We start from the raw sequence: 25,159 nt of genomic DNA, 5'->3' as shown, positions 1-25,159 counted from the left end.
GGTGCTGCCCCCGAACCGGACTGACTGGGGTCTCCCCGTCAGAAAGTCCAGGATCCAGTTGCAGAGGGGGGTGTTGAGGCCGAGCGAGCTTAGCTTCCTGATGAGGTTCTGTGGGATGATGGTGTTGAATGCTGAACTGAAGTCTATAAACAGCATTCTGACGTAAGTGTCCTTCTTCTCCAGGTGGGTGAGGGAGAGATGAAGGGTGGTGGTGATGGCATCGTCCGTGGAGCGATTGGGACGATACGCAAACTGCAGGGGGTCCAGTGAAGAGGGCAGTTGTGTCTTGATGTTCCTCATGACTAGCCTTTCGAAGCACTTCATGATGATGGGTGTAAGTGCAACGGGACGGTAGTCATTGAGGCAGGACACTGTGGACTTCTTCGGCACGGGAACGATGGTGGTGGACTTGAGGCACGTTGGGACAGTGGCGCTGCACAGGGAGATGTTGAAGATGTCCGTGAGAACATCTGTCAGCTGGTCTGCGCACTCCCTGAGCACTCTGCCGGGGATGTTGTCTGGTCCTGCAGCTTTCCGTGGGTTGAATCTGCGCAGAGTGTTCCTCACGTCCACTGCAGTCAGGCACAACACCTGCTCGTCCGGCTTGGGCATGGTCTTTCTCACCATTGTGTTGTTTTGTGCCTCAAACCGTGCATAAAAGTTGTTCAGGGCATCAGGGAGGGAGGCATCACGTTCACAGGACGGTGGCATTGTCCTGTAGTTGGTGATTGCCTGGATGCCCTGCCACATGCGCCGCGCGTCACCCGTGTCCTTGAAGTGGCTGTGGATTCTCTGGGCGTGTGCGCGCTTTGCCTCTCTGATGGCTCGTGACAGGTCGGCTCTCGCTTTCCTCAGGGCCACCTTGTCACCCACTCTGAAGGCGGAGTCGCGGGTCCTCAGCAGCGCACGTACCTCAGCAGTCATCCAAGGCTTCTGGTTTGGGCGTGTGGTGATGGTCTTGGAGACAGTGACATCATCAATACACTTGCTGATGTAGCCAGTGACTGATGCTGCATACTCCTCCAAATCAACAAAATCACCTTCAGTAGCAGCCTCCCTAAACATATCCCATGCAGTGCACTCAAAACAGTCCTGAAGGGCAGAGATGGAGCCTGCCGGCCAGGTTTTCACCTGCTTCTGAACTGGTCTGGAGCGTCTGATGAGTGGTGTGTATGTTGGAGTCAGCCAAACACACATGTGGTCCGAGAAAGCGAGGTGGGGGCGGGGCTCCGCCCGGTACGCGCTGGGGATGTTTGTGTAAACAAGATCCAGCGCGCTCGCTCCTCTAGTTGCAAAGTCCACATGTTGGTGGAATTTAGGGAGCACTGACTTGAGATTTGTGTGGTTGAAATCTCCGGCGATAATAAACAGTCCGTCTGGGTGTTTGTTTTGCAGATCGCTGATAGTCCGATAGAGTTCACACAGAGCCTCTTTAGCATTAGCACCAATGCTAGCGCTGGGTTGGATGTAGACAGCAGCTATTAGCACGGCGGAGAACTCCCGTACTAAATAAAAAGGTCTGCACTTGACTATCAGGAACTCCACCAGCGGAGAGCAGTGTTTGGCGACAGTCACAGCGTTGTTACACCATTCCGTGTTGATGTAAACACACACGCCTCCACCGCGGGTCTTCCCGGATAGAGCCGCGCTTCTATCCACTCTGAACGCGGTTAGCCCGGCTAGCTGAATGGCGCTGTCCGGAATGTTGTTGTTCAGCCACGATTCCACAAATACCAAAACACAGCAGTCTCTGAACTCACGCTGGGTAGTTCGCTGGAGTCGGATGTAGTCCAGTTTATTGTCCAGGGAACAGACGTTTGCCAGAAAGAGCGATGGTATAGCCGGCCGGCTAGGACTAGCCTTTAGCCTCGCGCGGATCCCGGCTCTTTTTCCGCGCTTCCGCTTACGCTCGCACCGCTTGCGATGGCACTTCCGCTGGGCTCCGGCGTCAGGAAACACCGCGGGCTGGCGGCCTGGGTCTCTTAGCAGGCTAAGCTCAAGTAGCGTCTAAGCTCTTGAGCTTAGCTAAGCTCAATTCAGCACAACATCTGGAAAGACAACTCGCCAAACTAAAAACCAAACTGGTTCAAACTGAAATAATTAATGTGAAGTAAAGGGAGATGTAGCTCATGCAGGTGATGACGACAGGACTCTAAAATGTATAGCAAATTGATCAGAGATGGCAGATAAAATATAGGTATCTTATTTTACTCATCTTATTTGAGTTTTTTTATTGGTCTCAAAAAGGAAAACATGGGCAAATAAATGAAAACGTGATTCAGCCCACATGCAGTAAATATTTGCATGACATATTTGGCATAGTTATTAGATGCAAGTTTCATGTCTTAGAACCCCTGAAAATGAAAGCTGTTTTTTTTTTAAGTAGAAGTTTGTCTCTAATGAGCTAAGCGATGTTAAAATCTTTATATCTTAAAACCTTAATATTAAACAGAATTTTAAGAATGAGATTATAATATAAAGATGCCTGTCTCGAAGCTCCAGTGGCAGATTATTCAGTATTCATGCAAACTCAGGGCAAGGACCAGCAGACTGCGAGACAGCCCCATCCATCAGGCTGTGAGGATGCTGAACTCTCTTCCTGCTCTACCCCCCATCCCAATCCTGCCCCCAGCACACACTCACTCAGCATCCTGACCCCCCACTAATACAGTACTGAAACTCTGCACTACAATACACAAAGTACTGGTCCCTTCCAAACGGACTACACACCCAATACCTGCACTACTGATATATTTGCACTGTCAATTCACACTTTAATTCCCCAAAAACTGTGAACTTTAAGAACTTTATGGACTCATTCACTTTACCAGCCTTAAGCTATATACCATATACCATATTTGCCCTGCTGATATATACTATTTATACTGTCATTCCATCTCAATCACCATCAATATTGCACTATTGTCTTACGTATGTTTATTGTGTCTTGTTGTTTTGTACATATAGTGTCTCCCACTCTTTTATATTATATATCTATTTCTTTTTTTTACTTATATTTATATATCTATTTCTCCCCACACCACTGCACCTTGTTTCTGTTTCATGTATGTCTATTTGTGTCCCTGCTGTATTGTACCCATAGTGTCTCCCATTCTCCTTTATTATATCTATTATCTCTACTTGCTGTAAAGTTGGGAAGGAGAGTAACGTAATTTCAATTCTCTGTATGTCCTGTACATATGCAGTATTGACAGTACTGCATATGCAGTGTGAATTGACAGTGCAAGTATATCAGTAGTGCAGGTATTGGGTGTGTAGTCCGTTTGGAAGGGACCAGTACTTTGTGTATTGTAGTGCAGAGTTTCAGTACTGTATTAGTGGGGGGGTCAGGATGCTGAGTGAGCGTGTGCTGGGGGCAGGATTGGGATGGGGGGTAGAGCAGGAAGAGAGTTCAGCATCCTCACAGCCTGATGGATGGGGCTTTTCAGCGCGCTTTTTCGGACAAGGTTGGGCGATTCTCACTTGAGCGGGGCGTGGCAAACCCCCTCTTTCACACTTTCCCTGTTTGCGGACCTCGGGGGCGTTACTCACGGCTTTAAAAGACAGTCTGGTGGCGTGGATTTCCTATATCGCCCGCAGCTGTGCGCAATCTAGAATCCTACTTCGTCACTCACACTCGCCGAGGCGTCAGCCGAAGGCGTCAGCTGTTGTGTGAAGACCCTCTCGTGTGAAGACCAACGCGGGTAAAGACCTGCAAGTCTACCTGCGCGAGTCCACCGAGCAAGGACACTGACAAGGCAGCCCGTCCTACTGCCTCCTAAAATGTGCTCCCAACACATCTCAGTTATTTCCGGCACGCACAGAAGGCGTAAAAACACAAACAGGCGCCAGGATCATACTAACCTGCGTCCACTAAAACAAACCACGCCCACTACTACCTCATTCTCTGTTGGGCTATGGAACTGCCAGTCGGCTGTTAATAAAGCAGACTTTATCGCCTCTTATGCGAATCATCAGTCATTACAACTGCTGGCACTGACTGAAACTTGGATCAAACCTGAAAATACTGCTACTCCGGCGGCTCTTTCCAATTATTATTCCTTCTCCCACACTTCTCGTCTCTCTGGACGAGGAGGTGGAACGGGCCTATTAATCGCTAATGGCTTAAAACATACTCCACTATTACCGGCAAACACATTCAATACATTTGAGTATCATGCCACACTGGTTAATACTCCAGCAAAACTTGCCATTATTGTTCTCTACCGTCCTCCTGGACAAATGGGCGAATTCACGCATGAACTTGACATGCTACTGTCTTCTATCCCTGAGCAAGATTGTCCCATGCTCATTCTAGGGGATATGAACATCCACCATGACAGTACCAGCTTCACAGACTTCCTATCCCTCATGCAGTCTTTCGATCTGGAGCAGGTCCCCAGCCCTCCAACACATAAAGCTGGCAAACATCTAGACCTGATCTTCACTCGTAACTGTGACACCGACTCTCTAACTGTCACTCCTTTGCACGTCTCAGATCACTACTTTATGAAACTCAATGTTCATATTTCAAATAAAACCACAGCTACTCCTTCTATGGTCTCGTTCCGCCAAAATCTTCGAGATCTCTCAGCAGACCAGTACTCCTCGCTGTTGACTGACAATATGCCTCCACCAGGCTCATTTTCATCACTCAATGTAAATGATGCCACTGACACTCTCTGCTCCACACTAAGCTCCTGTTTGGACAACCTCTGTCCTCTTACATCTCGAGCCATTAGCTCAAACAAACCGCAGCCATGGCTTAAAAATGACACACTCAGGGAACTACGCTCCAAACTCCGAGCTGCCGAAAGAAAATGGCAAAAAAACAAAAAACAAGCAGACCTAAAAAATTACCATCTGCTCCTGGCTTCTTTTTCAGCCAACCTCACTACTGCTAAAGCTGAATTTTATCACAATAAATTCTGCTCTCTCACAGACTCCCGGAAACTATTTGCTACATTTAAATCACTACTCAACCCTCCACCTCCTCCTCCGGCTACATGCCTTACGGCTGAAACACTTGCCTCATTCTTTACTGGCCAAGTGGCGGCCATCAGCAACCAGTTTACTGATGCACAATGTAGCAGTCCTACTACATCCTCTACTGCATCCTCTACTGCCCGGTGTCCCTCCACCGAAGGCGTTGCTTTCTCCTCGTTCACTCCTCTCACTGAGAACGAGACACTGGCTCTCCTAACACGTAGCCGTCCTACTACGTGTCCGCTTGACCCAATTCCTTCAAACCTACTGCAAACTATCGCACCTGCAATCATTCCGGCTATCACTCACACCATCAATGCCTCTTTAACTTCTGGTGTTTTCCCAACTGCTTTCAAACAAGCACATGTGACACCACTGCTTAAAAAGCCTTCTCTCAACCCCGCCCAGGTTGATAACTACAGACCCGTCTCACTACTACCCTTTCTCTCTAAAACATTAGAAAGAGCAGTTCTAAATCAGGTCTCTGGCTTCCTCTCCCAGAATGACCTTCTGGACCAGAACCAATCTGGGTTCAAAAAAGGACACTCTACCGAGACGGCTCTGTTGTCTGTGACTGAGGACTGACCTGCAGCTCTGGCAGTTTTCAACGCTTCAGTGCTCATTCTGCTGGACCTCTCGGCCGCATTTGACAGTCAACCATGACTTTCTCCTAACTATACTCTCAAACATGGGGATCGCAGACACAGTGCTGTCATGGTTCAGATCGTACCTCACTGGGCGCTCGTTCAAGGTGTCGTGGCAAGGACAGCTGTCCTCAGCCCGCTTCTTATCCACTGGGGTTCCCCAAGGTTCGGTACTGGGACCCCTTCTCTTCTCCATATACACCACCTCTCTTGGTCAGGTTGTCCGCTCACACGGATTTTCCTACCATTGCTTTGCTGATGACACCCAGCTATACCTGTCGTTCTCACCTGAAGACCACTCAATCTCTGCACGGATATCGCAGTGTCTCTCTGACATATCCTCATGGATGAAGGAGCATCACCTTCAATTAAATCTCTCAAAGACTGAACTTCTGGTTATACCAGCAAAACCATCTTTTCAACACAACTTCTCTATAAGCATTGAGTCTCTCTCTCTCTCACCGACAAAGGTTGCTAGGAACCTGGGTGTTCTGGTTGATGACCAACTCTCCTTCACGCACCATGTGGCCTCAGTTGCTCGGTCCTGCCGCTTTGCGCTTTATAACATCCGAAAAATTAGACCGTTCTTGACGCAACAGGACACCCAACTCCTGGTGCAAGCGGTCGTAATCTCACGCCTCGACTACTGCAATGCCCTGCTAACTGGCCTCCCGGCCTGTGTAGTAAAACCACTTCAGATGATCCAGAACGCAGCAGCACGTCTGGTCTTCAACCAGCCAAAACGGGCACATGTCACCCCGCTGCTCATTGAGCTCCACTGGCTACCAGTTGCTGCTCGCATCAAATTCAAAACTCTTACTATCGCCTACAAGGTGATGACAGAACAGGCTCCTTCCTACCTGCACTCGCTCCTGAAGGCTTACGCCACCTCCCGGCCGCTGCGCTCCTCCAATGAACGTCGCCTCGCTTTACCAAACAAACACTCACACAAAGCAATCCAGACTGTTCTCATACAGAGTTCCCCAATGGTGGAACAAACTACCTTCCACTACCAGATCAGGAGAATCTCTCACTATCTTTAATAAACTCCTGAAGACAGAGCTCTTCAAAGAGCACCTACTCTCCTAACACCTCTAACACACTAACTACTTCTAACCTCATTTCCTTCTTCCCCTCCTTCACTCCTCTATCCTATTATTCCCCTTTGACCTCCTTTTATCCCTATCCAAAGATGTTTTACCTTTAAACTTATTTTACATTGTACTTGACTATTGTAAGTCGCTTTGGACAAAAGCGTCTGCCAAATGTAATGTAATGTAATGTAATGTAATGTAATAAAACTACTTGACTTGACTTGACTTGAACTCTGAGAAAAGCTTATTAAAGAATTGAAGCCAGGGGATAAATACTAATAAAATCCTAAATTTCTAAAGAATTTTGATTGCTCAGTTAAATCAATCCTATCGAAATGGAGAGAATATAGATCATGTATAAATCTGTGTAGAGCAGTAATGGGGTTGGCATTTTCACTTTTTCACATTTTGCTTTTTTTGAATAATGAGTGTAATTTTCCATTTCATCTGTCCAGTTCTTGTTTGTTATTAGTCACTATGTATCTTCTGTTACAGATACTATCTGAAATGCTACGTTTATCTTTCACAACTGGAAGCTCTCAACATCCCATATAACCTGGAGATGTTCCACAGCAGCCCTAAAGAAGGCATGATTAAGGGTTTATGGAAGAACCACAGTAATGAGCCTCAGGTAGAAACAGCTTGCTGTAATTCATCAATTTCATACAGATTCAGACTTTGAGGTGCTTTACCTCTTTTGTAATACTGAGGTCCAGCTCTCCTAAGCAGTGTACATGATAAACAGCAGTCTGAGAAATGGAGACAGTTTAATCTGACCTGTTTAGCTGTGATCTCTTTACCCTGGGTAGGCTGTGCGTCTGGTGGCAGATCTTTGTTTGGAGTACGAGGTGTTTGATACTCAGTTGTGGAGCGGAATCCTGCAGAAGCTTCTGGTGTTTAATATGGTAAGTTATTCAGATATTTCCAGTGATGCAAGCTAATAATTTACCTGCTCATTTCCATGTTTCTATAATATATGATCTTTGCCTATATTCTTTTTTTTCCCCAGCCAGTTTCAGTGCATCCTTATTCTTTATTTACACTGCATTAATGATGTTACTGTGAGCTAATACTAGTGCATCTCAAAAAAAGTAGAATGTAATTGAAAAGTTACTTTATTTCAGTAATTCAGTTTAAAATGTAAAACTCGTATATTATATAGATGTATTAAACACAGTGATCTATTTTAAGTGTTCATTTCTTTTATTGTTGTATTGATGATTATTGCTTACAAGCCAAAATTAGATTATAATAAAAGACCAATTGGTACTTTTGGCAGTGTGGGCAGTGTGCCAAGTCCTGCTGGTAAATGAAATCCACATCTCCATAGTTGTCAGCAGAGGGAAGCATGAAGTGCTGTAAGATTTTGTGGGAAAACAAAACTGCACTGACTTTAGACTTGATAATAAAACACAGTGGATCAACACCAGCAGATGACATGTCTCTACAAACCATCACTGATCGTCAGTCAGTCAGTGCAGTGTCTACATTTTACAGCACTACATGCTTTCCTCTGTTGACACATTTTACGGAGATGCAGATTTCATTTTCTAGCAGGACTTGGCACACTGCCACACTGCCAAAAGTACCAATTGGCCTTATATAATATTCACATTTTCTGAGACACTGATTTTTGGGTTTTCGTTGGCTGTAAGCCATAATCATCAATAAAAGAAATAAGCGCTTAAAATAGATCACTCTGTGTGTAATACATCTATCTAATATGAGTTTCACATTTTAAACTGAATTACTGTTATAAAGTAACTTTTCAATGATATTATTAGTTTTTGAGATGCACTAGTATATAAGAGGGATACTGCAAATATGATTAAAGATGTATTCTCTCTGTGTAGATAAGCTATCTGCAGAAGATTCTGGAAACTCTCAGAGGAGTGCCCAGTCTTTTAGAGGTAATGACGACTTCTGATCCGCTCTGTTTTCATTTTAGTACAACGTTTTTTAATGTTTGAATTTACAACAGCAGCCGTCTCATAATTTCCTACAGGTGGCGAGTTTCTCCAGAACCTGGCGCAGTGTGATCCTCGCCCCCTTCATGACGGGTAAGAGTCATGCAAGGTTTTGTTTCTGTGTAAAAAGTGCTTTTATTTTAAAGTAAATTGTTAATCTGTGCATAATTCTAAACATGTTCTGTATTTGTCTTTGTTTGCAGCCTCTCTTCCTCTAAGCCCCCACCAGCAGGCCGTCTTCTACAGGACGTTTGCACTTCTGCTGAAGTAATTGTGCTTCATTTCTTACACTAACAGATAAACAAAGGCAAAAACAGCACAGATTTTTGTGTACAGACTTATGCACTCATGCATTTACCCTCTCCAAAACTGTCCACGAGGGTGTGCTGTTAATGTATCAGTGTCACTTTAGCTGTGTTCTAAAGTGTAGACCGCATCTTTAAGTGTTCTGCATTTCTCTGATACTACCACATCGACGGCTGTTCCAAAGTGAAGGATCCCATGTGTGCAGACATGGAGCAGCTGACTTTCTGAGTGATTTAAAAGACTCAACTGATGTATACATTATGGCCTTAAATTAAGAGTTAATTTTACATATTTTAAAACGATTTCTAAGTTATTTCTATAAAAAGGAAGAAGCACAATGAGCTTCAAGTGGTCCAGCAGTCTAAAGCACTGCCTCTATGATCAGGAGATTGCTGTGGGGATTCTCTTGCAACAGGACAAGCTGGATGGCTGGGAATAGCTCAAATGTAATTTGAATAAAAAAATAACTATTAACCATGCTAAAGCAGTTAAAAAGAATAGTCTTAAGTGAGGAAAAGAAGGACTCAATTCTGGCTTCACTGTCGGAGGGATACAGTGAACGTCATGTTGCTTTCATCCTTTTTCATCCATTTCTAAAACGTCAGTTCATTACAACAAGGTCAAGCAGCAGATATTGGGAACAACAAAGCTACAGACCAGCAGAGGACAACATCGACTCTCCACTGACCGAGATGACCGTCCTCTTATTCCAGTGTCAGGAATGGCAGCTGGGGTGAAGTGAACGGCAAGAACAGTTAGTAACCGGCTCCTAGAGGCAGGGCTTTAGTCATGTAAAGCTAGAAAAAATAAGAAGCGAAGAAGAGCCAGGCTAAAGTTTGCAAAAGACCATTAGGACTGGAGTAAAATCACCTTCTCTAATGATCCAGTTTTCAGCTTTGCCCAACACCTGGTCGTCTAATGGTTAGACAACCTGAAGAGGCGTACAGGCCTAAATGTGAAATTTAATGGAGGATCAGTGATGATCTGGGGATACTTCAGCAAGGCTGGAATTGGGCAGGTTCATCTTTGCGAAGGACGTATAAATCAAGCCGCATACAAGATTATCCACAATGTTCCCCAACTCCGAGGAGTGGTTTTTTTTTTCCAGCAGGACAATGCTCAGTTCCACACAGCTAGATCAATTAAGGTGTGGATGAAGGACCACCAGATCAAGACAGTGTCATGGTCAGCACAATCTCCAGACCTGAACCCAAAACCTCTAATCAAGAGGACGATAGATTTACATGAGCCATCAGACCAAGCTGAACTGCTTAAATTTTTGCGTCAGGAGTGAAATAAGGGCACCCAAAAGCAGTGTGTAGGACTGGTGGAGGAGATCATGCCAAGACGCATGAAAGCTGTGATTAAAAACCAGGGTTATTGTACCAAATATTAATTTTTGAACTCTTCCTGAGTTAAAATTTTAGTATTGTTGTTTCTAAATGAATATGAACTTGTTTTCTTTGAACTTGCTCTGCATCTCTTTTATTATTTTGACCATTTCTCATTTTCTGCAAATAGATGCAGACTGATGCATTTCTGATATTAATATTAATATTTAGTGTAATAAGGAACTTGATTTCTCCAATATTTGCAGATGCCCGTTTCTGTTGAATCTGGATCTGATTGGGATCGCTAAGCGCTTCGCTCAGTTTAATCTGATGGCCTACTCTCTTGGGACCCTCCTGCTGATCCCCTGTGCAGAAAAGAGGCAACAGCAAATCCAGGTGAGTTCTTGTTTGCCCGTCACAGGTGATAATAAGAGCTTCAAAACTAGGCACACTGCCATAAATACACAAATATATTTTTAGCTGAATTTTTCTACTCTGAATCTGTATGTTAATATTGTTTTGTTTTGTCCTGTCTAAGATGGCCATAACTTTAAAAAGTGGACAGTTTGAATCGAGTAATGCTAATCATACACTAGACGATTTCAAAAAGTTTAAATATATATATGTATAAATATGTATGCATGGTTTTAAATATATATGTATAAATATGTATACATGGGAAGACATTTCAAAGAGACACTTTTGCTCACTCCACAGCTCCACCAGTTTCTCTTCCTTTTGTACACTCCAGAAATCTCCAGAAACTTTTTGGAGAAATATATTTTTTAGGAAGTACAGTTTTGTTTACTTAGCTTAGCCTTACTTAACTTAGTTACAAACCCTCCACCACCAACCAGGAAAACATTGTGACTCCTCTGTTCCTTACTAGTGTCACATAATGCTCCTTTAAGACGCACTGGATTATAAGAGCCTGAGCCTCAGCAGTTATTTTGTTATATTTTTAAATTGAATAAAATATTATTCTGTTTTAATATTGCCAATAATACTATCACAAAATTACTCTGAAATATCATCTTATTTAATGCCATATTGCCAGACCCTAGTGTTGAGCAATGTGATTAAATGTGGTAGATGTGAATTAAAATCATGATATTTCAGGGTAATACTCTTGACAGCATGATTTGTTTTTTTTATATATAAGTAATTATGTATTTATAAGTTGTGTAAGTAAATTTTGAGAATATACTACTAAAACTAAATAAAGATAAATAGCAAAACAAATACAAAATAGACGGATTTTAAGAATATCACTATTATTACTGTTTTTGTGACGATAATGCGTACAATACAATATAGCACACCTATAATTGTAATGTAAAGTATCCATATCAAATTCTACTGTGACGAGACTACATACGATCATACTCAATCAATCATTTCTGAAACAGAAACTTTTCTATGGTTAATAATGATAATGATAAAATAATGTGAATAAATCTGTGTATAATATCTTCTCTTTGTTTGTATATATTAGAGCTTCCTGTTGTCCTGTAACCCTGCTGTGATTCTGGAACAGCTGGAGGAGAGCATGAACACTGGAGAGCTGGCTGGAATTCCTGCTCAGGTTTATAATCATTTTTTAAAGATTTATTTATTTTTTTCAGTTATGATTTCTTTTTTAAATACGTTTACCCTTCTTTTTAATCCTTCTGAACTACAGGTCAGAAACACAGTGCTGACCTTCCTTTTCCAAAATGGCCGCTACCAGGGACTCATTAACACCAAACACTTTGGGGGTCTTATGACTCACTTCGCCTCTAAGGGTCACGCTGAGCAGGTGAACGAGCTGATCAAGCACCTCGTGAAGCACAACAGGTACGTTATCTTATCTTACACTGCTCTTCACTGATCAGATCATCATAACCTCTTCAGACCCAGACTTTAGCTTAGTGTGCAATTTAAATTTCTCAGAGCTAGTTGGCATTAGTGGGATATTTAGTAGATATGTAGGTAGTTAGTCTTCCCCCTCCTGGTGTGTTGGGGCATTACTAGTGATAGGGGGAGTCCTAATGAGTGGGTTGGGTAATTGACCGTGTAAATTGGGGAGAAAATGGGAAAAATTAGAAATAAAATTATACAAAAAAAAAAAATCCAAATTAATTGTGTGCTTTAACTAGGGGTGTGGCGAGATTAAACGTGACAATATTTCTCGTCAAGCTTTAACCTGTCTTGCGGGGGAAAAAAATAGTTTAGTGTGGGCTTTTGAAGTGGGATCTGGCAACACAGCAGTACTGTTAGTGGTGTATGGTCAGCGCCCCCGGGGAGGAGGGCGGGGAGGAGATGTCGTTCTGTCATTACTAGCCCACCGCGCTCCGCAAAACCAGCAAGCTGATTGGCTGTTTCTCCTGAGAGAAAATGTATTTGGGGCTTTTTTTATTTGGCGCCCCCTTTAGTGCAGCGCCCTTATGCGCCTATGTCTGGCAGAATTTTTGGCTCCAGTGGAAACAATAAACGGTAACAGAGTGACCAACAAGACACAAACCATATATAAATACTGTAAGTAAATCCTACACGTGACTGTTTCATAGACAGCTGTACTAATCCCTTAGCTCTGTACTGTATTTAAAAACATGTTCTGTCTCTGTTTCACTTCAAGCATAGTCTTAATATGACTGGTTATGGTTCTGCATAGTTAAATTACAAGAGATTTAGGAGAAAAAAACACAAATCATATTTTTTGCACTATATAAGACCTAGAAAAGTTTTTTATTTTTTTTATTTTATTTTTTATTCTTATTCTTATTTCTATTTCTTATAGAATCAATGTGTGAGAGAAACCAGTCTGTTAAGTTTGCGTTATGTGATTTTGTCAAACAAAACTCTACTCTTTATTTTTGAGGTTTTCTTTAAAATTTTATTTGTAAATCTCGTCTCGTTCTGGTGAACCCAATATCGTGTCATCTCGTCTCGTGATATTAGTGTCTCGTCACACCCCTAGCTTAAATGCTTTAATGTTAACAGCCAAAAGCTAAACTTTGTCTTTTTGCAAAAAACAGTGTAGTCATATGGGGACAGTAGTTTATTATGGATTTTTTTTGTATCTGACAAAGTATAACTGAGCAATCCAGAGCAGTACTGACCAGTTTCTTAATCGATATCATTTCTATGACGTTGATCACTTTTTTTCCCTGCTCTTTTCCCCACATTGTTTTTCTCCTTTCACCAGGGAGGAAGAAGCCATTCGTCTTGCTCAGGAGTATCTGAGATGTAAAGAGCTCAAAGCAGGAACAAGAACTCCTTCAAAAGTAACTTATTCTGACCCCATCAAGGTACTGAAACATTTTCTTTCCTGTAAAATGCAAAAGTATGTTTAGAGACTCTTTGTGTTCTGGAGGGAACCTTTAACCTTTAACCTTTAACTGATATGCGCTGCACATCGTGGCATAAGAGCAATAGAAATGATTATTTTCTTTCCACTTTTCAGGAGTTTTTGGCTCAAGCGATGGAATCACACGGCCAACTCCAGCCCTGAGAGAAAAGGGAAAATGACCCTGTATATATACTGCACTTTTTTTCTTTACAAAAGAGTATTAAATAAAGGTTTTGTATCTAATCCTGATGCTCTGATTCTGATGTCCTCGCTCTTAATATTGATTGCATTTTATTTTAACAATATTAACAATAAGAATGTGAGTTTAAAGAAAAAGAATGAAATACTTCTAAACACTAACCTACAATATTACTGAAATACTCCTACATTATACAGCTGTATTTAAGTTAATACCAATCCAGTGAATTTTTGATAGCACTTACAAATATTAATAAATCTTTTGCACCTCACACTCAACCCCCCAGCTCATCCCAACAGTACTGAATTCAGCACCATCAGGTGAGCACCTAATACTATCAAGTGTGCACCAGATACGGTGTGGTGTAGAAGCCCCTCCTCAGTAAAAGGCGGGTAAAGAGCTCTCAGACCAGGTGAAACACAATTCTCCATTCTGATGAATCAAAGATTACACTCTTTAATCCTAATAGCACATATAAAAGTATTTATATGTATCAATCTAAATTACTGTCCCATGGAGGTCAGGATTTAGAATCAAACTCAAAATCAAAGTGGAAACTTAAATGACAGGCTGATCTAACTTCAGTGGAAATTCCTCAAGACGAGGCTGCTCCTGATGAGACTCCTGATGGGGCGGCAGATGTTCTCCTGAGGAATCTCCTCCCAGACCTGGACTGAAGCGTCAGTAACTCCTGGACAGTCTGGTGCAACGTGACGTTGGTGGATGGAGCGAGACATGATGTTCCTGATGTGCTGGATTGGATTCAGGTCTGGGGAACGGGGCGGGGCAGTCCATAGCAACAACACCTTCATCATGCAGGAACTGCTGACACACTGCAGCCACATGAGCTCTAGCATTATCCTGCATCAGGAGGAACCAGCAGATTCTCTCACAATGAGTCTGAGGATCTTATCCCGGTACCTAATGGCAGTCAGGCTACCTCTGGTGATCACATGGAGGTCTGTGTGGCCCTCCAAAGAAATGCCTCCCCACACCATTACTGACCCACTGCCAAACCGGGTTACCCACCTCTAAGAAAAAACACATGAAAACAGTAAAAAGTAGCACATATCGATAGGTAGCATAACTCGACAGAACACCGGCGGCTCCATGATTGGCGTTAAGAGATTTCCCATTCACACAGCGGTCAGTGGCCTGTCTCCTCATTTAAAGTTTAGCTGAGCTGAGCGAAACTTTTCAGGGCTCCTGGATAATCAATCGGGGCTAAAGCCCCGGGAGCCCAGGCCAGACAAAGCCCCTGACAAACTATTTGCCAGTTGTTGCACTTGATCTTTAGAAAACCAGCAGAATCAGCATTGAGTGTGTTTGAATAATGAATTAAAATGGCTGTGCTGAAAATAACAGCAGGGTGAATCCAGCAAATGTTGTAGATGCATTTCCCCTTTAATTTCTGAGAAATATGAGTAGATTGAGACATTGATCAGAAGTACAGGGTACTTTGATTAAAATTTTGACTGGAGAGGGTAAAACTTACAGAGAAGTGCCGATAATGATAGTCTTCAATGCTTTAAAATAAAGAGCAAAACCAAAGAGACGTGGAAGAAAACAGAAAACTATCATTTGATCCAGGACAGTCAGTATCAGAACAGACTCTGTTACCTGTGAGTACTGTGAGCAGTTAGAAGAGGCATGTGTGAAGCTAATTTAAGTCTCTGTAAAGCCCACTGTTAAAAAAGACATGTACTGAATTTAAAACAAATTGTTAAAGAACAGATCAGCCGGCCTAAAGAGAAATGGAGAAACATTTTCTGGGCTGATGTGAGATGTATCTGAAGACAGTACAGCATGGTGGTGCGAGCTACATGATACAGACCTGGTTTCTTTTAGGTCCTGGGCCTCTTTACTGCACAGACCAGGGATTATGCACCAGTTTGGTTTGCATATATTGAAATACTGGAAGCGGTCATGTTGTCTTACACTGAAGAGAAAATGTCTTTAAAAAGGGTGTTGTCAAACACCTCTTTGTGCTTTTCAGTGCTGATAAAAATTCAGACATCCCATATACTATATATATGGATATGTATATATGTGTATATGTATATATATGTATATGTATATGTGTATGTGTATGTGTATGTATACGTGTATGTGTATGTATGTATGTATATATATATATATATATATACAGCTTCAGTTTCTTTGCTATTTATGTTTAAATAAAATGAATATTGTTTTATTCTATAAACTACAGACAACATTTCTCCTAAATTCCAAATAAAAAAAGAGCATATAGCATTTATGTGCAGAAAATGAGAAATGGCTGAAATAACAAAAAAGATGCAGAGCTTTCAGACCTCAAATAATGCAAAGAAAACAACTTCATATTCATAAAGTTTCAGTTAAGAGTTCAGAAATCAATATTTGGTGGAATAACCCTGGTGGTTTTTAATCACAGTTTTTATGCATTTTGGCATCATGTTCTCCTCCACCAGTCTTACACACTGCTTTTGGATAACTTTATGCCTTCACTCCTGGTGGTTCTTATTCAGTTGTTGAGGGCACTTTCAGTTTCAAAAGGGCACTTTGGTTAATAACATTAATAACAGGTGAAAGACTTTTGATAATCTATAAATGTGACAAAGTGACTCAAATTATATTAGACTTTCTTACACATCAGCATCCTGTGCTCTAGTAGGCACCATTGTACCAGTTGGTGCTTGAACCCGCTGATTGCCGCTTGTGGCTATATTATGATCTTGTGACCTTTAATGTTTCTTCTAGAACAGCAATAGTTCAGTAGGGAACCATGAGAGCTTAAAGAACTTTTCAGATGTCAGGAGAGCTCTTCACACAGTTTCTCCAGATTAATGTAGACTGTTCTATACAGCACCAAAAGACCTTTACTTTATCATTTAAGACAGTATCTTGTGTTGAATTTCTTCAGGGTTTCATTACAAATGACTCCTCAAAACAATAAAGCATATTTTAAACAATATTTATTTCTTTATTTTTGTACAGATATAATATTCCAAAAGACAATCACTATAAAGTAACAGCATTGATATGATCTTGAAGAACATTCTGCTTGTATTGGAACGGTCTTCTTGTTCTACAGAGCGCTAGAAATGGGAAAGAGGATCAGGGAGTAAAGTGCATCAGGATTAGAGAGCGCCTTTTCCCGCCGTTTATTCAACATTCAGGAGAATTCTGTGCCCTTTGTGTTATTGAACAGTTTACAGAACGCACTGTTGGATTAAAGCAGACTCCTCCTCTCTACATCTCCATCATACCGTAAATAGATAAAACCATTCATCTTCATTATCCGTCAAATTATATATATATATATACTGGGTTTTACAAAAAAACGATGAAAACGGTGTTTTTAACCGTTTGTAGAAGAACGGCAGATTTAAACGTTCTCTGATTGAGAAATACAGCAATATCAGGTATCTGACCTTAACCAGTTAAATCATAGAAACAAGCTGATTTATATATTATAAACTGAGGACTGTGCTGCGTGGTGTGGAAAACCAGTGGACAAACAAAAACACACACACACACACACTACACACAGATGAGCACACTTGTGCAGTGTGTTTCTGAAGGCGCGTGTGGTGCTGCAGGTATTAAATAACGGGGGAGGGAGGGGGCGGGGTTCAGAAGGTCTGGTCGTCGTTGCAGGAGTCGGTCCAGTGGCCGAACACCTCGCAGATGTCGCAGTAAGGCCTCTCGTCGTTGGGGCTGCCGTGGTAGGTGGTGTGCGGGGGGGACTCGGGCATCTGCTCCTGCGTGGGACAGTCCTCTGTGTCGTGCAGGTCGAAGCAGTCACAGATATCACAGAAGAGACGTGGAGGGGGTTTCTTTTTGGTTTTAGCCTCGGCCAGACTGCACACAGAGAAACAGCACGTCAGCACAGCTGCAGTAAATAAAACCACAATACTGAACACGGATTTCACATTAAAGAGTCATCTCAGGCCTTTTACTACTTTTCTAAGCTGACGCTGACTCATACAGCAAACTTGAAAAACTTATTTCATTAATAAAAAAAATGACAGATCACATGACTGTCAATCTTGTGGGCGATAATTTGAGAAAGTTCAGAAATGCAGTGAAAAAGGGTCACATTCAAAAATCAAGCACTGCCTTCATTTTCAGCAGTTAGCTAGATATATAGAGAACTAGCTAGCTAGAGAGATAGTTAGCTAGATAGAGAGATAAATAGATAGAGATATAGCTAGCTAGATAGAGGACTAGCTAGCTATCTATCTAGATAGATAGATAGATAGATAGATAGATAGATAGATAGATAGATAGATAGATAGATAGATAGATAGATAGATAGATCGAGAGATAGATAGATAGATCGAGAGATAGATAGATAGATCGAGAGATAGATAGATCGAGAGATAGCTAGATAGAGAGATAGATAGATAGATAGATAGATAGATAGATAGATAGATAGATAGACAGATAGAGAAATAGCTAGCTAGATAGAGAGAAAAATAGATAGCTAGCTAGAGAGATAGCTAGATAGAGAGATAGATAGATAGATAGATAGATAGCTAGACAGATAGAGAAATAGCTAGCTAGATAGAGAGAAAAATAGATAGAGATAGAGCTAGCTAGATAGATAAAAGGATAGCTAGCTAGAGAGATAGCTAGCTAGAGAGATAGCTAGATAGAGAGATAGATAGATAGATAGATAGATAGATAGATAGATAGATAGATAGATAGATGACTAGCTAGCTATCTAGATAGATAAAGAGAGATAGATAGTTAACTATCTAGATAGATAGATAAAGAGATAGATAGCTAGACAGATAGAGAAATAGCTAGCTAGATAGAGAGATAAATAGATAGAGATAGAGCTAGCTAGATAGAGAGATAAATAGATAGATAGATAGAGCTAGCTAGATAGATAAAAAGATAGCTAGCTAGAGAGATAGCTAGATAGAGAGATAGATAGGTAGATATAGATAGACAGATAGATAGATAGACAGACAGACAGATAGAGATAGATAGATAGATATATGACTAGCTAGCTATCTATCTAGATAGATAAAGAGATAGATAGATAGATAGCTAGAGAGAGAGATAGAGATAGCTAGCTAGACAGACAGATAGCTAGCTATATAGATAGAGAGAGAGATAGAGAAATAGCTAGCTATTTAGATAGATAGATAGATAGATAGATAGATAGATAGATAGATAGATAGATAGATAGATAGATAGATAGATAGATAGATAAAGAGAAAGATAGCTAGATAGATAGCTAGATAGATAGATAGCTTGATAGAGAGATAGATAGATGGATAGATAGAGATAGCTAGCTAGATAGAGAGAGAGAGATATCTAGCTAGAGAGATATCTAGCAAGAGAGATAGATAGCTAGATAGAGAGATAAATAGATAGAGATATAGCTAGCTAGATAGACAGATAAAGAGATAGCTAGCTAGATAGAGAGATAGATAGATAGATATATGACTAGCTATCTATCTAGAGAGAGAGAGAGAGAGCTAGCTAGCTAGCTAGCTAGATAGATAGATAGAGATAGCTAGATAGATAGATAGATATATAAAGAGATAGCTAGTTAGATAGATAGAGAGATAGATAGATAGCTAGATGGAGAGATAGCTAGTTAGATAGATAGATAGATAGCTAGATAGAGAGATAGCTAGATAGATAGATGGATAGATAGAGATAGCTAGCTAGATAGAGAGATAAATAGATAGAGGTCTAGCTAGCTATCTAGATAGATAGATAGAGAGATCGAGAGATAGCTAGCTAGATAGATAAAGAGATAGATAGATAGATGACTAGCTAGCTACCTAGATAGATAAAGAGAGATAGATAGATAGATAGATAGATAGATAGATAGATAGATAGATAGATAGATAGATAGATAGATAGAGATATAGCTAGCTAGATAGAGAGATCGAGAGATAACTAGCTAGATAGATAAAAAGATAGCTAACTAGATAGATAGATAGAGAGATAGAGAGATAGATAGATAGATATATGACTAGCTAGCTATCTATCTAGATAGATAGATAGAGAAATAGCTAACTATTTAGATAGATAGATAGATAGTGTAGTATCTTGAGCTGTGATGCCATGTAGATGCATGAAATAAGTCTTCGCTGATACTGTTCTTTGTATATAAGAAAATTTATTACAGAAAAAAGAATAATTAGTACAAAAGATAACAGCATCATTAACAAGCAAACCGGTTTTGCTTGGAGAGAGGTTTCCCCAATCTGATCCCAAAGCTCTCTGGCTGGAATTGCTGAAGTCCAGCCTTTATGTTTGAAAAACACCTCACAGCTGGAAACACTTAACATACGCTCCTATAGCGCACATACATAGAACATACACAAGTTAGTCTGACGCAATGCATGGGAGGGGAAAGAAGTGCTCCCCCACACTAGCCTATGCTTGAAAAACAAATGTGTTTAAGTTAGGGCTAACTCCATCTGTTCCCTGTGGTCCAGTGGTCATTCTGTGTGGAAAATATATTTGAGCATACACAGTTGTAAACACATGGGATATTCACCATATTCACCATTATCATATATATTTTCCACACAGAATGACCACTGGACCACAGGGAACAGATGGAGTTAGCCCTAACTTAAACACATTTGTTTTTCAAGCATAGGCTAGTGTGGGGGAGCACTTCTTTCCCCTCCCATGCATTGCGTCAGACTAACTTGTGTATGTTCTATGTATGTGCGCTATAGGAGCGTATGTTAAGTGTTTCCAGCTGTGAGGTGTTTTTCAAACATAAAGGCTGGACTTCAGCAATTCCAGCCAGAGAGCTTTGGGATCAGATTGGGGAAACCTCTCTCCAAGCAAAACCGGTTTGCTTGTTAATGATGCTGTTATCTTTTGTACTAATTATTCTTTTTTCTGTAATAAATTTTCTTATATACAAAGAACAGTATCAGCGAAGACTTATTTCATGCATCTACATGGCATCACAGCTCAAGATACTACAATAGATAAAGAGATAGCTAGTTAGATAGATAGAGAGATAGCTAGCTAGCTAGATATATCGATAGATAGCTAGATAGATAGATAGATAGCTAGATAGAGAGATAGCTAGATAGATGGATAGATAGATGACTATCTAGATAGATAGAGATAAAGAGAGAGATAGAGAGAGAAAGATAGCTAGATAGATAGATCCATCAAAACAAACATGTCCAGTGTAAGTGACAGTTTATGTTCAAATTATGTACGTAAGGAGTTACTTGTTTTTCATTGGACAGCAATGATGTTGATCATATTTAAGGTGTGGTATATGAGCCAGTATTAAAGAGCCACTGATTTAAAGTTAAAATAATAAAAGTCCTGTTACTGAAGTGCAAATAATGCTGTTATATCACTTTGGTTATCAGAGTTCTGAGTGCACCAGTCCCAACAATATCCATCCAAGGGCAGATACAGACTGATGAATGAAGACTGATGAAGAGCTAGAGGACAGTTTGCAGAAACTGTAACTGCTGCAGACGGGCTACAGTCTCTAAACACCGACACAGTAGAGCCACCAAACAGTGTATGGGATTCTAATAATAGAAATTTAAAATGGAGAGAGTACCTGTCATGATTATCCATCTCGCTGGCAGTGTTTCCATTCAGCGCTGCCTCAGCCATCTTCTCCAGTTTACCTTTCAGTTCCTCATTTTTGCGCTGCAGGTCCACAATCACAGAGTTCAGGAATTCAATCTGTGGCAGAAAGAAACGGCTTCATTAATGTAAAGTCTGAACTCAGCGCAGTGCTGTACAGAGACTTTCACCAGTACTGGGGCAGAAGCAGCACTGAAAATAAAACCTGGATATTCTGAATAGGATTTTAGTAACTCAGTAAACGCAAAAACACTGCTGATGAAGTCCCGGCTCAGTCGCTCTGTCTAAACCAGGGTTCACACTGGCTGCCTACAAGTGTCTCTTGTGGTCGTGTTTAAAGCCACTTGTGTTGTTGTGTCGTGTCCGTGTATCAGCGTGACCAGTTAGCATGCCTACTAATCTAGCAAGCAATTTTGCTTTTATATTTGTAAGATGAATCATATAGAACAGGAAAAGAATCATCAGCAGGATGAAACAAATCACAATCATCTTGACTAATAATATCAAAAGTTCAAGGTGTATGAATACTTTTGCAAGGCACTGTATAGGGCAGTAAAGACAACTATAGGCTGTTTATGTTAGAGTAGTACAGGGTAATAGGATGTATGTGGCAGTATAGGGAAGTATTAGTTAATGTTAGTGTAGTGGGATGCATTCTACCAGAGGTGCATACAGCTTAAAAAAATCGTTTAAAAATCATTTTAAAAAAATCGCCATTCTTTCTCACACTCTGGTATCTCCTACATAAGTCTTAGCGTAAAAATCTTTGATATATATTTTCCATCCAGGTTTTTTTCGGGCACATTTTTAAAGTGCACAAAAAGTGTGGATGGAGAAACACAGCAGAGTGCACATATGCAGCTTATTAACGAGAGGGTGGGGTAGCAAATCAAAAGCACATCACACATTTTGTGCTTTAAATATCATCACTGCCACAAACAGGAGCAAAAAATAATGTAACACAATATCCAGGTTTGTAATGTATCAGTATAAACTAGTTATTGTTGGAATAATCACTTGCTTTATTAAAATACTACATAACATATATGTAAGAAATATTATTATATAAAAACACATTGTTAGTCACAACAATGTCTTCGCTAACTTCTTGTTCTTCTTAAAAAAGAGTCAATATATATATTTTTACAGACTGTTTAAAAAAGCAGGTAAACAAGCTGCCACAGATTCATTCTTTTGGTAACTGGTAAAATGCTGTAATATTTGGGGGTGAAAACGGCCACAGAAAGAGGGGAAATATCCCTTCTGATAGGATTTGGCAGCCCTGAAGCAAACAGAAAGAAAGTGCAGCACATGCACAAAGGAAGTGAAGGAGACACTTTTACAAACCACTGCCTGATTGAGGGAAGCAGTGCCATCATGAAGGAGGAAGAGAGAGAAAGAAGGGAAAAGACAAAACAGTGGATTAAAACTACAGGGACTAGCCTGACAAGATCATGTTTAATGGATGTATTGTCCCAGGAAAAATGACAAAAAAGATTTTCATTTCAAATTATTTCACCATATATAGTAAGCTGAAGTGTGTGTGTGTGTGTGTAATTGAGAGGGAGAGTAACACAAACAGAGCACAGAGCGCAGGAAAGAGAACAGAGCAGCGTGGCAAACTATAAATATTTTTGTTTAATTCACAGAATTAAACACCACGGGCAATATCAATTTCAGGAAAAATTATTGACGTCATTAATCAATGGTCGATAATGATATGGCGACAGGTCAAACAGGAACTTAATATAGAATCCTCCAACAAATAAAAAAAAAAATACAAGCAATGCATAAAGTTCTGATGCAGTTTCACAGTTTCACAGAAAATGAAATATGAAATTTCACATGAATTATACACAGACTATATATTCTGAATTCTTGCTTTCTTTGTTTGGCATTGGCAATATGCCAATGATAACTTCATTAATAAACAATCAAAATGTAAGTTTTCACATATTACATTGGATACTTTTACCTGCTAATCTCACTGTTTTATTTAGAGCTCCATGTTCATTTGGAAAGTAATCGAGCATAACTGACCCTTTTTGTCCAAAAATCTATAGTGCCATTTTTGATAGGGTCTAAAACACTGGTTAGAGATAAAACCATTTCTGGAAGGCCAGTTACAGCTGCATCTTTGACAAGGTTTTAAAAGAGCGCAGCACAGTGCTGCTGTCCTACATTCCTGAACGCCTTACGACAGAGCCAGCAACTTCAAAACATAAGACCTGCATCCTAAAGGCAGAATCAAACTATACAAACCACTTTACAATATAGCCTTTCAAAAAGCCCCAGTCTGCCTCTTACAGAAGCCTTGAACATCAAAAGCATGCCATCATCTGCGGTCACTCGTAGTCTTCAGATGGGTGTAGAGGCCGATTCTGGACCCAATTATTTGTGTACAATATGGACAGTAGGGAATGTAGCAGTAGTAGATTTGGGTCTGGCCTGCTTGGAAGTTACTCCCTCCTTTCTGAGTCTGAGTTTGACTTGTGTAGTCTAGCAGAGGTCATCGTTATACAGCGCAGCAGCTTTTTGGACAAGGTTTCTCCAGCTCACCCTGTCTTTTGCGGTGTCTTCCCAAGATTTCAGTTCTATGTGGCAATTTATTTTTTTCAATGTTGTCCATATATCTCCTCTTCTGTCCCTTCCCTTTACCCCTGCACCTCTGTTTTGCACGTTTCTTGTTAGGTTGCACCTTAAATGGTGCAACCGATGGCAGGGTCTGCAGCATTTAAGGCGGAACAGTGTTATATAAAAAAAAATTATAATAAATTTCACCTCTTTCTGAATAGCAAAAAATTAACTAGTTAATGAGTAGCAGCTATGTTACTGTACTGCTTTTGTTGGACTTTGGTAAGTAGGGTCTCCACTGTAAAGCTCACAGCAGTCTGGAACTTACCTCCACTGTGAAGACAGAAATGAAGCGTAAACGATATGAGCGCTTTCTTGTAAATAGTTCAAACTTTAAGGATAAAAGGAAAATTAATTTAAAGATTAATTTGTTTGAGAGATCGTGTAAAATAAGTAAGGTCTAGGGCAGGGATAGGCAACTTCCATGATGGAGAGGGCCACATTTTTTTCAGCATGACCATTGGAGGGCCACATGACCTCGCACTTCAAATAATTGAATATGAAAAACGCTACAAATGATTTTCAATAAGAACAAATTTTATATGAATTTATATCTGTATGTTTACAGCACCAACATTTATCAACAACTATTTTCTGCATATTAATGCATTTTAATACGGCAAAAGACAAACCGTTTGCTTAAAAAAAGTGCAAAAAGGAAGTCCTTCATATCGAAGAACAAAAAGTTTGCTTAAAAAACTGATTGCAAATACAGTAGTTCCTCTGTGTAAAATAAGTTAATTATAACAAGTCCTTCATAAGCAACAAGGACAAAACATTTGCTCATAAAAGTGCAAAAGGCATTTGAACTCATTTATAACAAAGAACAAAAAAGATTTAAAAACTGATTGCAAATAGCTCATTCAATAACAGCAGAAAACTAGACCACAGAGGCCCAACATTTATTGAAGCTAATGAGAGAGCTGTGGTTTGGCCTGCTGGCTCACAATGGACTGGATGTCAATGTCAATTTTCGTGGTTGTTTGGCAGCGCCCTCTAGCGGTCAAAAGTAGAATTACGTTTTTTTTTTTGTTTTTTTTTAAATTATGAAATTATGAAATTATTTTTGATCTATTC

The 25,159-nt window shown here is 40.5% G+C and overlaps 2 protein-coding genes across 5 annotated transcripts in view; one reads left to right on the top strand and one right to left on the bottom strand.

Annotated features, from left to right (window-relative positions):
* Nucleotides 1-13,902, top strand: part of kntc1 (kinetochore associated 1) — a 60,061-nt gene extending 46,159 nt beyond the window's left edge. Inside the window, exons 52-61 of the mRNA XM_022666854.2 lie at nt 7,220-7,355; nt 7,534-7,629; nt 8,578-8,634; nt 8,730-8,784; nt 8,895-8,958; nt 10,595-10,724; nt 11,824-11,913; nt 12,010-12,164; nt 13,516-13,618; nt 13,774-13,902. Coding sequence (XP_022522575.2) covers nt 7,220-7,355; nt 7,534-7,629; nt 8,578-8,634; nt 8,730-8,784; nt 8,895-8,958; nt 10,595-10,724; nt 11,824-11,913; nt 12,010-12,164; nt 13,516-13,618; nt 13,774-13,821 — 934 coding nt within the window. The 3' untranslated portion in view covers nt 13,822-13,902. The remainder of the gene's footprint in view (nt 1-7,219; nt 7,356-7,533; nt 7,630-8,577; nt 8,635-8,729; nt 8,785-8,894; nt 8,959-10,594; nt 10,725-11,823; nt 11,914-12,009; nt 12,165-13,515; nt 13,619-13,773) is intronic.
* Nucleotides 13,903-16,798: 2,896 nt separating this feature from the next.
* Nucleotides 16,799-25,159, bottom strand: part of clip1a (CAP-GLY domain containing linker protein 1a) — a 70,688-nt gene continuing 62,327 nt past the window's right edge. For all 4 annotated transcript variants that reach the window (XM_049470237.1, XM_049470238.1, XM_049470239.1 and 1 more), the window contains 2 exons: nt 21,420-21,547; nt 16,799-17,704 (listed from right to left, as the gene is read on the bottom strand). In XM_049470237.1, the coding sequence (XP_049326194.1) occupies nt 17,476-17,704; nt 21,420-21,547 (357 nt within the window). In that variant the 3' untranslated portion in view covers nt 16,799-17,475. The remainder of the gene's footprint in view (nt 17,705-21,419; nt 21,548-25,159) is intronic.

This window comes from Astyanax mexicanus, chromosome 22 (assembly GCF_023375975.1).
Source record: "Astyanax mexicanus isolate ESR-SI-001 chromosome 22, AstMex3_surface, whole genome shotgun sequence".
Taxonomy (NCBI): Eukaryota; Metazoa; Chordata; class Actinopteri; order Characiformes; family Acestrorhamphidae; genus Astyanax; species Astyanax mexicanus.
This window is presented reverse-complemented; position numbering and strand designations above follow the sequence as displayed.